At 41.2% G+C, this 13787-nt stretch overlaps 1 protein-coding gene across 1 annotated transcript in view; it reads right to left on the bottom strand.

The window, feature by feature from the left end:
- Positions 1-1476: 1476 nt before the first annotated feature.
- The window catches only part of sycp3 (synaptonemal complex protein 3), a 145109-nt gene continuing 132798 nt past the window's right edge, over positions 1477-13787 (bottom strand). The window contains exon 9 of the mRNA XM_078546899.1: positions 1477-4972. Within this exon, the coding sequence (XP_078403025.1) occupies positions 4919-4972 (54 nt within the window). The 3' untranslated portion in view covers positions 1477-4918. The remainder of the gene's footprint in view (positions 4973-13787) is intronic.

The following is a 13787-nucleotide window of genomic DNA, read 5'->3' as shown; positions in this document are numbered from 1 at the left end:
CCTGCATGCATGTCTCCCTGTAACACTGGCAGCTCAGGAACCAACATGATGTGCGTCTATTCTTTATGGACCTGAAAGAAAATAAGCAGCACTGTCGTGTGTTGTCTTTTCTTCAACCCTTTTGATCTGATGGAGTTGTTGACTGTCCACAGGCCTGTTACAGTGCTCGAGGTTTGCTAATGAGCTTAATGGAAGTTCCTGCAACTTAACTACCTTGAAAAAAACAGATGAGCCATATTGCAGGTGAGAACTGCAGAGAAGAAATGTTTTGTGCCAATCTGGAACCTTGCAGGCAGTAACTGTGAGCTGGGTGGGCTGTAGGAAAGGGAACGACAAAAAGCCTTTAACAACCTAATACAGTCATCTTAAAATTTAAAGGATGCAAGTGTGGCACTAGCACCTGTGGTGCCCATGGATTATAAAAGGTTTTGCGATGCTCTTTTTGGGACTATATGGCCCAATTACACCAGTGAAGCTGTCTTTGAGATGCTGCTGTTAATGTTCAAACTGTACAGGGGTGGGTAATTAAAGGGAAGGGCCTAATTTGGGCTGAACTGGCACTTTAAGGAGCAGAATTTGTGTAACGTTTCTACTTTGTTCACTGCTTTATTTGCTACATTCTTCCACAATCTTGTGTCCATTTTAACAAAAATAGTGCTTTCAGTTTCAAAATTGGTGTCTCGGGGATCCAGTAATCCCATAACCCCGTCACCCCTGCCTCATAGATTTGTTATTCCAAAGGTCAGCCCACACTTCCCTAACTAGTAACCTGAACCCATAGCACCTTTCTGTTTCTAACCTAGTGTTGCCATTAAAGGAATGAATTTGTAACATTCACTGAGGAGCTTACACTGAGCAATCTTCACGTTTGGGAAATTCTTCAAATATATAAGATTCTCTCCTCATTCCTTAAAGTATGTGTATCCCCTTGACCAGTGTTTGTTAAACATCACTGAAAGATGCAATGACCAACTTTCTGCCAGTGGAAACTGAGCAGGCACCGGGCCTAACCTGGCCCTGTACATCTTATTTCCGGTCCTGTAGGATCATTCTTCACACCGGTGTGCTAGAACAAAGAATCTTTACTGTGTGTGGGTAATACATCACAGTACCCCTTTGTTAAAAAGTGATCCTGCATGATGATGGGGACTGCTGTTCACCTCTTGTGTTGCAGGAAGCACTTTATCCATCTGAACTTGGGTCTTGTAAGCCTTTACCTCATAGATGGATGTAATCAAACCTAAAAGTGTCCAAATGTCGATATGCTGGCAGTTATGCAGATACCAATGCTGTGTATCTGAGTTACTGTGCTTTCTGACACATGCTAGTCTGGCATGAAGATGAGTGATGACAAGCTGACGTTAAAGCCTGCAGAGAGATTCCAGGTCAGCACAAGCTTTTCCAATCAGCAATAGGAGGTAGAGGCTGAAAAGGCTTCAAATATTGAAGTGGTAAAAGCTTCAACATCGTTGGCTGTCTACTGAAGGTGAGAAACATTGTGCAGCTCCCATCACCTTGGTGGTAACTTGGGGTTTGCTTAACTCCTTCACACTTGTTTTGCTAATGAAGTGCGATCAGTTCCTATGCCAGGTGTCTGAGATGGCTTTGTGCTGTTGTACGCCAACATTGCTGCCTGTAGTTCTAAATCTTGGTGGACAGCAAACATATTTTGTTTTCAGCAGCATTCATGAAGTACTGATTTTTTTTTTGTGTGGAGCTGAAGCTTACAGGTTTGGGATACTGGCACTATCAGAAGAAGCTGTGGATTGGTGCCTATACCAGCACCAATCTTTGCCTGTGGTTCTATAGCATAGAGGAAAGGTGCAATAAAGTTAACCTGCTCTGTACATGCTGCCTATGGTAGGAGCTTTGCCAAATACCTGCTCTTGTTCCCATGTATCAGGACAAGGAAAACTGGCAATAATTAGGATCAAAAGCATCTCTGAGCTAAACATGTCACTTTGTTACTACTTTCTTTTGATACCAAGGAGCCTTGCTTTAGCTAGAAAATGTAAACTCCTGTGACTATCATCCAGTAACTGTGGAGAACAACAAGCTTCTCCCTGATTTCCCTGTGGGCATTGATCCACCAGAGTTTCAACTTGTCCATTAAATACCTTCTGAGTTTAAAAGAGATGGTGGTTTTTTTTCTCAATTATTTTGATCGTGTATTTACAAAGCATATACTTTGGCTTATCGAAGAGCTTTTTTCTGAGTATATACTGCTCCCAGTGTTGTGAGTGGTACAGGGCTGTGGCTGATTAATAGTACAGGGGTGGGGACAGCCATGTTCAGATTATCATCACTGCATTGGCCCTTAGACTCTGAAGTGATCTTGAGATTAAATGACTTAAGGAATCTTTGGCCTCTAATAATTTGTTATAGTGGGAATTGGCATCTCCATAGGATATATTTCACTGTGGTAAAAGGTGCTGGGCATGCAGCCAGTTCACATCAATGAAAATACCGAAACTTTGCAAGTATCTGACAACAGTGAACTTTCCATGGCACCATTTACAATGGGTTGTTGCCTTCGAATAGCATTGAACGGTTGCCACATAAGTATTATGACTGCATTCCTGACAGTATTTTGTAAACCCTGTGTGCAATGTGCAGGGCTGTCCTGTATTATCAAAGATATGGATGGGATGGGAGGGAGATGAATCTCGAGTACAATACTGAAGTGTTCAGTTTTTGATTAGTTGTTAGTGGTGAGGCTGCAGTCCTAACATCACAAACCCAGCCACAGCCCGGTGTCTCACCACATTTACTGCCAGATGGATTTATAAAATGAACCAAAGCATTTCTCTCACTTATCCCTTTTTCTTGGAATTAACTATTTCTGCACAAAGTAATGTAACTGGAAGAATCTAAAGAAGTGTTATGCAACAGGAATGATCCAATGATGTGTTGTATAACAGGTCCCCCAATGCACCAGCCCCATTTACTTGGAGCAACTGGATATAATGGAAAATTAATTTGTTTTTGCAGAAATCTGGTTTGTTTTGTGAACATACAGATGGTTCTCACCTAATTTTGCCTTTGTGTCACTGATGAGCCTCTTGATTTTACTCATGCTTAATTGTAATTTTCTGTTCTTTCTAAATAAAAATAAATACCAAGTGCTGGTGTAAATAAAGATTGCTTTATTCATGGTTAGTGTGCGTTGTAGTCAAATTCTATAGTGTCCATCACCCAATCTAATATAAAATTTGTTGCCACCCACCTATCTTGCCCATAAACACTCAGCTTCTCTAACTCTGGGCTTAAGTCCATTTCTCTAGTGCCTAGCACTGTGACTGTCTTCAGGTGTCCTGTCACCACCACCGCAACCCCCCACCCCTCCCCAAATCCCCAGCAAGCTACCAAGAATGAGGATGAAACCCAACTGGAATCTGTCACCCTGCCCTGACCTTGCTTCAAGGTGACCTCAGTCCCACACTACATGGTGAAATCTTAATGCTCTCAGTGCAGCTGGCTGATAAATGTGACTTTGCCAGCATTGCTTACATAACAAGCCGTTTATACACTCAAGTGAACCAAATCAAACAGAGTCCAGCAACATCTTGTTGATGTAGTGCTTTATGGGATTTAAAAATCTAATGTTGAGACAGTCTCAGTGATTTCAGTCTAACAAGAAACCTCGGCCAAAGTTATCAGTCAGTGATTCTTCATCAGACAGTGGCAAAAACACGAGCACCCATTATGTTGCATCAACAATATGGTTGAAATGCTGATGAATTTTAATATGCTCAGCAAACATGCTCACACTGGAGTGGAAAGGTTCAAAAACAGCTCTGGTGAAAACCACAGGCTTTAATTGTGTTCCATCAGTCAATCAAGCTAGTATTACTATGAATCATGTCCTAAGGTAATCTTTGAACATAAAAACCATGTCGAACATCAAGTTCCCTGCAGGAGTTTTTATGCATGTCATGACAACGATTGGATGGATGAGGATACAGTGAAATTGTGAATCAATGTGTGGAATGTGCCTACATAAAGGGTGCAGCTTATTAGTGTGGGACATGTTCATATCCCAGATAACCAATGAGATCAAGAGGTGCCTGCAAAGAAATAACATCCACATTGCAGTTATATGGGGGTGGGTCTAATGTTGGTAGCTCAACCTTTTAGGTGGGTGCCTGAGCAAGCCATTAAAGGATCATGTTTGTGCCAAATGGATTAAATTAATCAAATCATGGGATGCTATTACGGCACAAAATGGCATCAGATTGTTTAAAAAAATGCAGAATATCCAATTCAATGGATGGAGTGGAAGATGATTTTTTGTGGAGGCATGATTCTGAAACTGAAAGCTCTAAATTTGATCAAGTAAGATCCTTACGAAGATGCCAAAGTGACTCTGGATGAACTCTGAATTCTTTGTGGCCGATGCTAAAATGATTAATTTGATGTCTTTAAAAGGTTATGATTGTGGTTCCAACTATCTTTGTAAAATTATTTCATTAAATAAAATGTCTCACGTTGACTTACTTAGAATTACCAGTGTTTTTTTTTCCCCACATTTCAAAATGGCAGCCACCTACATACTCCCTAGTGGTTCACATTTTAGCTTATAGGTTGTCTACTGTTTTGAAAGAATTTTTTGAAGCTTCACAGGTTGACTTATAAGCAATCTATGGTAAATGTATACAACAGTAATTATGCAGAGGGAGAGTGAAGATAGAATTATCTAAATTGGTTAAATTGAGTTTGTTTTATTCTGGTTAACAATTTCACCAACACAATGGGCAAGGACTGAAAAGCTAAATCTTTGATACAATAACATGAAAGCAGCTTTAAAACTAACCATTTTAAAATCGCAACTATAAACTCAGTTATTACTGAACACAATCAGTTGTTTTAGTTGAATGGCTTCCATGCAGTGTGGAAGGTTTGTATCCACTGAATGACATCACATAAGCATGGATTGTAGGGACTTCCGCACTGAGGCCATTTCCTGCTGTTGCTGGGTGGTGGAGCAGAAAAAGAGCATGTAACTAATCAACAGGAATACAAACTGCCTGTTAAAAGACTCTACACTATGTTTTCCCTGAAAGGACTGACCCAACTGTTTGTACACACCTCTTACATCAACTGGATTTAGATTAGCTGCCTTGATGTTGGAAGGACAGTTTAAGTGCACATGTCTCATGTTTGCTAGTGAAAGATGTCATCGAATCTGCAGAAGTTTTGGTGCTCAACATTCTACATGTAAAAATTGCCCATGCTAATTTGGCCATTGTGCATGCTTTAACCCAGCTGAGAAGTCACGCCACAACAGCTGGAAATCTCTCTCACACACACACACACACACACACACCAATGCTGGATCTGTGCACACTGTCACAGGTGGGGCAGGTAGTGTTTGATGTTTGAAATGGTTGACACCTTGGTGGATGTTTCTTCAGTTTGGGTGGTCTCGAGCAAGAGATTCCCAAAAATTGGTGGGGGTGTTGCACTTTTTTCAGGGATGTTTAAAAGCCGACCCTGAAATTATTCCTCTGCCCTCCTGGTAATGGCTTGCTGTGACAAAGCTTGGTAAAACTGGGTAAAGCAAGGCACCAACACACTTTTCCATCTTCCTGTCATGTAGAGATATTAATGTATATAATGTTATTGGAATTTTTTTTTAAATAGAGGTTTAGTCTGTGTCTGAATATGTGTGTTAATTGGATTAAAGCCAGCTAGTCTGGATGTTTTGATGTATAATTTGAGATGTAGACAGTAAGGTAAAGGGTGTATTTGCATTTTGTTGAATAGAGCATTCAAAGACTGGGGGTGAAATCTTGCACCTAGCCAGGAGACACCAAGCAATGTTTATATTACTAATAAAATTGGTATGATATAATGAGAATTTACATTCAAAGAGAAAGGCTGGGTATAACAGAAAGGAGTTTTTTTGTGTACAGGTCAGAGGCATGTAAGATCTAAGCCTGTAAGCCAACAACTGTCTGCAAAGGATCCAAATTGAAAGGAACCTCATTTTGAATTCATAAGGCAAAAACGCTTTGCCCGGTGTCTGTTTAAGTCTACTGGTTATTGTTGCCTTAGTGGAGATTAATTTGGAAATTTAAAAAAAGTTATGGTAGTAATTTGAAGCCATGTGTATGTGTTTAATTTGTTGTAAATTAATAAATGTTTCATTTAGTTTGATTATAAATACCTCGAGAACTGGTGATCTTATTCCTGAATTTAGAGCTGCAACTCAAAACATACCAATTGAAAATATAGGTTATGACAGTTGTTTAAAGTTTTCCTCTGGGATTTTAAATAACTCAGCCTTTAAAAACTGCTGTGTCATAACACTTCCTCGTCACAACACTCCATCTCCATGGAGTTCCCTGCTCGAGTGGAGCTACTCTACAGGACGAGCGGGAAACTATCAACCTACACCTCCATCCCAGAACCAAGATCATCCCAATCTCTGTCATTGAGCTGCAGTATGCTGATGACGCTTGCATATGCACACGCAGAGGTCAAACTATCGTTGGTGCACTCTGAGGTGTATGAAAGAATGGACCATAGGCTAAACATCCGGAAGACAAAGGTCCTCTACAAGCCTGCTCCCGCTGCATAACACTGCCTCCTGACTATCAAGATCCACAGTGAACCACTGGACAATGTGGATCATTTCTCATACCTTGGGAGCCTCCTCTCAGTGAGGGCAGATATCGATGATGAAACTCACCATCACCTCCAGTGTGCCAGCACAGCCTTTGGCTGTCTAAGGAAAAGAGTGTTTGATGACAAAGACCTCAAACCCGGCAACAAGCTCATGGTCTACAGAGCTGTAGTGCTACCTGCCCTCCTGTATCAGTCAGAGACATGGACAATGTAAGCTGACACCTTAACTCCTGAAAAAATTGACTACCGTCTAATCAACTGTCATAAGCAAACTTGGTTCTACAGCTCTCCATTCCTTCATCCAAGTCCTTTATAAATATAGTGAAAAGCTGAGGTCCAGATCCCTGGGAGACATCACTAGTCATAAACTGGCAAGATGAGAACATACCCATCATTCCAATTCTGTCTCCTACTTCCTAACTAATTCCCTGTCCAATCCAAGAGGTTGCCACCAATCCCATGTGCTCTCATTTTTGTTAGTAGTGTCTTAAGTGGATCCTTGTTGAACGCTTTCTGGATGTAAATATAAATAACATTCCTGGTAACTCCCTTAGTTATCTCCTCAGTTCCTTAAGCATGACTTTTACAAACATATGTTGGCTCTCTCCATCAGCTCATATTTATCTAAATGCTCAGTCACTGTTTCCTAACAGCACATTCTGGTAACTTCCCTACAATTGCTAATTGGCCTGTAGTTTCCTCCTTTCTCTGACCCATCTTAAATAATGGAATGACAATAGCAATTTTCCAATCAAAGAGGACAATTCCTGAATTAACAGCTTTGGAAGATCATGGCTAACACATCAACAATTTCCAGACCTCCTTTTAATACCATTGCTTTGCGTTAGTTCCTGTCCTTGATTTATATTTTCGCTTTCCCTATATCTCTGCTATTTCATCCTCAGCATCTATTGTGAAGACTGATAAAATCTGCCATTTCCTGCTTTTCAATTACAATATCACCTGCTTCTGTCATTAAGGGCCCACAGTATCCTTAACCACCCTATTTCTAATATACTTGTAAACATCTTTAGTATTGTCCTTGATATCCATCATGAGCATTTTCTTATTGCTTTTTGAGACTTCTACCATTTATTTCTGTGTTTCTCTCTAACCCTTTGCTGTTCTTTATCTCTCCCAGTCTACAGGATCTCTGTTGTTCTTTGCTTTTGTATGAACTCTTTCTTTTAGGTTCATACCATCTCTCACTTCTCTTGCTGACCAAGATTGCTTAACGACACAAGAAGAGCTTTTGTCCTTCAGTTATGGACAGATCTCGTATTCTACTAAGTATTTTTTTGAACATTGCCCACTCAAACATGAAACATGTCGTGAACAGGTACAGAAAATAATCAAAAAGGCTAATGGAATGCTGGCCTTTATATCTAGAGGACTAGAATACAAGGGGGTAGAAGTCATGCTTCAGCTATACAAGGCCCTGGTTAGACCACACCTGGAATCCTGTGAGCATAGGCACCACACCTTAAGAAGGATTTACTGGCCTTGGGGGAATGCAGTGTAGGTTTACCAGAATGATGCCAGGATTTCAAGGTGGGATTGCACAAACTAAGATTTTGTACCTGGAATTTAGACGGTTAAGGGATGTTTTGATGGAAGTTTTCAATATATCAAGGGGAACAAAGAGAAACTATTTCCACTGGTTGGGGAGTCTACGACTAGAGGGCATTTTTTAAAAATTAGAGCCAGACCTTTCAGGAGTACCACCTTCTCAAGGGCAATTAGGGATGGGCAATAAATGCTGGCCCAGCCAGCAAAGCCCACACCCCGTGAATGAATAAAAAAGAAAATTAGGTAAAACTTCTACACACAAAGAGTGAAAAAGTTTGAAACTCTCACAAATGACAATTAACACTCACTCAATTGTTAATTTTAAATCTGGGATTAATATATTTTTGTTAATCAAAGGTATTTAGGAATATGGGGTATAGAGGGTTTATGGAGTTAGGTGGCAGATCAGCCATGATCTTATTCAATGGTAAGCAGGCTCGAAGGTGAAATGGCTTATGTTCACAGTTCATATGTAGTTTCAACAGTTAGCAGTTCTGTCCAGTCTATTATGGTCAATTCCTGCCTCATCCCTCCAAAATCAGCCTTGCCTAAATTTAAAACCTTGGTTCGTGACTCACCCTTCTTCCTCTCAAAACGTATATTGAATTCAATCTTATTAATATGGCTATTTCATCCTTTCCATTTCCCTGCCTTTGTAAAGATGTACATCCTGCAGTATTTATCTCCCAATCATGTCCAGTTGTAGCCAAATCTCAGGGATGGCCACAACATTACACACTTTAAGCTAAATTTATGCTTCTAATTTAGTTGTTTTATTCCACATGCTACCTGCAATAAAAAGAAAGGCCTGCTACAAGAACATCCCAAAGTATTTAACAGCCAATGGAATACTTTAAAGAAGACATTTCATGATTCTCAACAAAAGTATATTCCATTGAAAAGAAAAATTCTACGAGAAGGATGAACCGTCTGTGGCTCACTCTTTATTCTTTCATGAGATGTGGGCATCACTGGCGAGACCAGCATTTGCTGCCCATCCCTAATTGCCCTGGAACTGGGTGGATTGCTAAACCATTTCAGAGGACAATTAAGAGTCAACCACATTGCTGTGGGTCTGCAGTCACATTGTAGGCCAGACCAGGTAAGGATGGCAGATTTTCTTCTCTAAAGGACATTAGTAAACCAGATAGACTTTTAACAACAATCGATGTTAGTTTTATGTTCCAGATGAATCTAAATTCCACTAGCTACCATGATGGGTGGGATCTGAACCCGAGTTATGGCCTGGGCCTCTGGATTACAAGTCAAATGACATTACCACTATGCACTATCTCCCCCATCTCTAAGGAAGTTGAGGATGCTAAATACTGGGAAACTTATGGGACTAAAGGCTGACAAGTGCCCTGGACCTGATGGCCTGCATCCTAAGGTCTGAAAAGAAGTGGCTGCAGAGTTAGCGGATGCAATCTTCCAAAATTCCCTGATTTCTGGAAAGGTCCCGGCGGTTTGGAAAATCACAGTCACTATTCCAGAAAGGAGGAAGACAGAAAGCAGGAAAGTGTAGGCCAATTAGTCCAACATCTGTCATTGGGAAAATGCTGGAATCTAATATTAAGGAAGCAGGACATTTAGAAAATCATAAATCAATTAAGCAAAGTACAAGGTTTTGTGAAAGGGGCATTGCGTTTGACAAATTTATTAGAGTTCTTTGAGTACGTCACAAGCAGAGTGGATAAAGGGGAACCAGTAGGTGTTGTGTATTCTGATTTCCAAAAGGCATTTGATAAGATGCCACATAAAAGGATACTGCACAAGATAATAACTCATAGTATTGGAGATAATATATTAATATGGATCAAAGACTGGCTAACAAACAGGAAACAGAAACAGAAAATGCTGGAAAAACTCAGCAGGTCTAACAGCATCTGTGAAGAAAAATAACACAGTTAACATTTCGAGTGCAATGTGCAACGAGACCTGGGTGTCCTTGTACACCAGTTGCTGAAGGTAAGCATGCAGGTGCAGCAGGCGGTAAAGAAGACAAATGGTATGTTGGCCTTCATAGCCAGAGGATTCGAGTACAGGAACATGGATGTCTTGCTGCAATTGTACAGGGCCTTGGTGAGACCACACCTGGAATATTGTGTGCAGTTTTGCTCTCCTTATCTGAGGAAGGATATACTTGCTATAGAGGGAGTGCAGCGAAGGTATACCCGACTGATTCCTGGGATGGCGGGACTGACATATGAGGAGAGATTGAGTCGATTTGGATTATGTTCGCTGGAGTTTAGAAGAATGAGGGGGGATCTCATAGAAACCTATGAAATTCTAACAGGACTAGACAGGGTAGATGTAGGAAGGATGTTCACGATGGGGGAGTCCAGAACCAGGGGTCACAGTCTGAGGATAATGGGTAGACCATTTAGGACTGAGATGAAGAGAAAATTCTTCACCCAGAGAGTGGTGAGCCTGTGGAATTCGTTACCACAGAAAGTAGTTGAGACCAAAACATTATATGTTTTCAAGAAGGAGTTAGATATAGCTCTTGGGGCGAAAGGGATCAAAGGGTATGGGGAGAAAGTGGGAGCAGGCTATTGAGTTGGATGATCAGTCATGATCATAACAAATGGCGAAGCAGGCTCGAAGGGCTGAATGGCCTAATCCTGCTTCTAGTTTCTATGAGTCCTTATGACTATTCTTCAGAGCTGAAGAGAAGTAAAATGTAATGATATTTATACTGTTTAAGGAGGGTGGAGCAGGTGAAGCTGGATAGGCGGCCAGTGATAGGTGGAGGCAAAGGAGAGATTGCCAGAGATGTCATGGACATAAGGACAAAGGGGTGTTAAGTGATACTGGCTAAAGGAGGTGCTAGTGGTGGCATTAAGGTCAGAGAGCAGAATGTGATAATGGCAGGACAAGGGTAAGCACTCTGGAAAGAACAACATGAACAAGTGACAGATGGCCTTAGTGGGGATGGGGTGGAACAGGAAACAGAATCAGGATAAATGGGTCATTTTCAGGTTGGCAAACTTTAATTAGTGGAGTGCCACAGGGTTCAGTGCTGGGGCTTCAACTATTTATCAATGACTTGGATGAAGGGACAAAGTGCATTGTTGCCAAATTTGATTAGGATACAAAGATAGGTAGGAAAGCAAGTTGTGAAGATACAAAGAGTCTGCAACGAGATATAGATAGTTCAAGTGATTGGGCAAAAAATTGGCAGATGGAGTATAATGTGAGGAAATGTGAGGTTATCCACTTTGGAAGGAAGATTAGAAAAGCAAAATATTATTTAAATGGAGAAACAGCAGAATGCTGCAATACAGAAGGATCTGATTGTCCTTGCACATGAATCACAATAAGTTAGCATGCAGGTACAGCAGGTAATTAGAAAGGCAAATGGAATGTTGGTCTTTATTGCAAGGGGGATAGAATATAAAAGTAGGGAAGTCTTGTTAAAACTGTACATGGCATTGGTGAAATTGCACCTGGAGAACTGTGATCACCTTGTTTAAGGAGGGATATCTTAGCATTGGAAGCAGTTCATAGAATTTTCACTAGGCTAATTCCTGGGATGAAGGAGTTGTCTTATGAGGAAAGGTTAAGCAGGTTGGGCCTATACTCAAATGGAGTTGAGAAGAATGAAAAGAGATCTTATTGAAACACATTAAAATCACCCATGGTTATTGCCATGCCTTTCTTACATGCCCCCAGTATTTCCTGGTTTATACTGTACCCTACTGCTGAACTACTGTTTCAGGAGCTATTGATTACTCCCACCAGGGACTTCTTTCCCTTGCTATTTCTTATTTCTACCCAGACTGATTCTACATCTTGTTCTCCAGTGCCTATATCATTCCTCACTATCGCACTGATCTCTTCCTTTACTAACAAAGCTACACCACCTCCTTTTCCTTCCTGCCTATCCTTCCGAAACACTGAGTACCCTTGGATATTCAACTCCCAAACCTGTTCTCCCTGTAACCACGTCCCAGTAATCGCCACCAAATCATACCTATTTATCTCTGTTTGCGCTGTTAACTCATTAGTTTTATTCCGAATGCTACGCGCATTCAGATACAAAGCCTTTAAGTTTGCCCTATTGTCAATTTTCCCTACTCTTATATGATTCTTTGGTGCAATATGCACACACTCTGTCCCTTCCTTTCACTTTTTGGTAACAATCAGCCTCGTCATTAACCTGCACTCTTACCCTCTCTTTAAACTTTGATTTTTTATATTTCCATGCAACTGAACCCTCCCCCCCAACTATTTAGTTTAAAGCCCTATCTACAACCCTAGTTATGCGATTCACCAGGACACTGGTCCCAGCATGATTCAAGTGGAGCCCATCTGAACAGAATAGCTCCCTCTTTCCCCAGTACTGGTGCCAATGTCCCATGAATTCAAACCCATTTGTACCACACCAATCTTTGAGCCACGAATTTACCTCTTTAATCTTATTGACCCTGTGCCAATTAGCTCGTGGCTCAGGTAGAAATCCGGAGATTATTACATTTTTGGTTCTGCTTTTTAATTTAGCCCCTAGCTACTCGTATTCCCTCAGCAGAACCTCTTTCCTCGTTCTACCTATATCATTGGTACCTACGTGGACCACGACAACTGGATCTTTCCCCTCCCACTCCAAGTTCCTCTGCAGCCCAGATGAGATATCCTTAACCCTGGCACCAGGTAGGCAACACAGCCTTCGGGACTCTTGATCCTGGTTACAGAGAACAGTATCTATTCCCCTAACCATACTATCCCTGATTACATCTACATTTCTCTTTTCTCCCCCCACTTGAATGGCTCCCTGTACCATGGTGCTATGGTCAGTTTGCTCATCCTCCCTACAGTCCCTGCTCTTGTCCCTACAGTCCCTGCTCAGGGAGCAAGAATCTTGAACCTGTTGGATAAGGGCAAAGGCTGAGACTCCTGCTATGCTACTTCCTGGATCCCTCTACCTGCCTCACTCATTGTCACACCCTCCTGTCCCTGACCACTGGCCGAATTTTAAGGTAGTTAATCCAACGGGTGTGACTGTCTCCTGAAACACAGCGTCCAGGTAACTCTCCCCCTCCCTGATGTGTCGCAGTGTCCAAAGCTCAGACTCTAGCTCATCAACTCTGAGCTGGAGTTCCTCGAGCAACTAACATTTGCTACAGATGTGGTCACTAGGAACCACAATGGGGGTCCACCAGCTCCACATCATGCAGCTACAACACATCGCCTGGCCTTGCATCTCTATTTTATTTAATTAGTTTTTCAATTTGTTTTTAAATTTCCTTCTGGTCTTTAATTTATCAATCTGTAAAATATTTCTCCTATTTACGTTTAATCTGAAAGCGAGTTAGAATAGAGATTCAAAATACACTTTTTTAAAATCAACTGGAACTCGCTTACTCTGCTGAGTTGAAGCTGAGGTGTTAGGCCTCCAATCCTGGGCCCAGTAGTCACCTTTAAGTTTCTGGGAGGTGGGGGCGGGGAGAGTGCTTGACTGGGTAGATACTGACAGAATCCTTGTTGTGGTATTTAGAACTAGCAGATACAGTTTAAAAATAAGAAGCCTCCCATTTAAGGCAGAGATGAAGAGGAATTTCTTCTCTCAGAGGGTCATTAATTTTTGT

Source organism: Cetorhinus maximus, chromosome 8, assembly GCF_964194155.1.
Source record: "Cetorhinus maximus chromosome 8, sCetMax3.hap1.1, whole genome shotgun sequence".
Lineage (NCBI taxonomy): Eukaryota > Metazoa > Chordata > Chondrichthyes > Lamniformes > Cetorhinidae > Cetorhinus > Cetorhinus maximus.
Note: the sequence above shows the minus strand (reverse complement) of the source record. Positions and strands in the feature narration are given on the sequence as shown.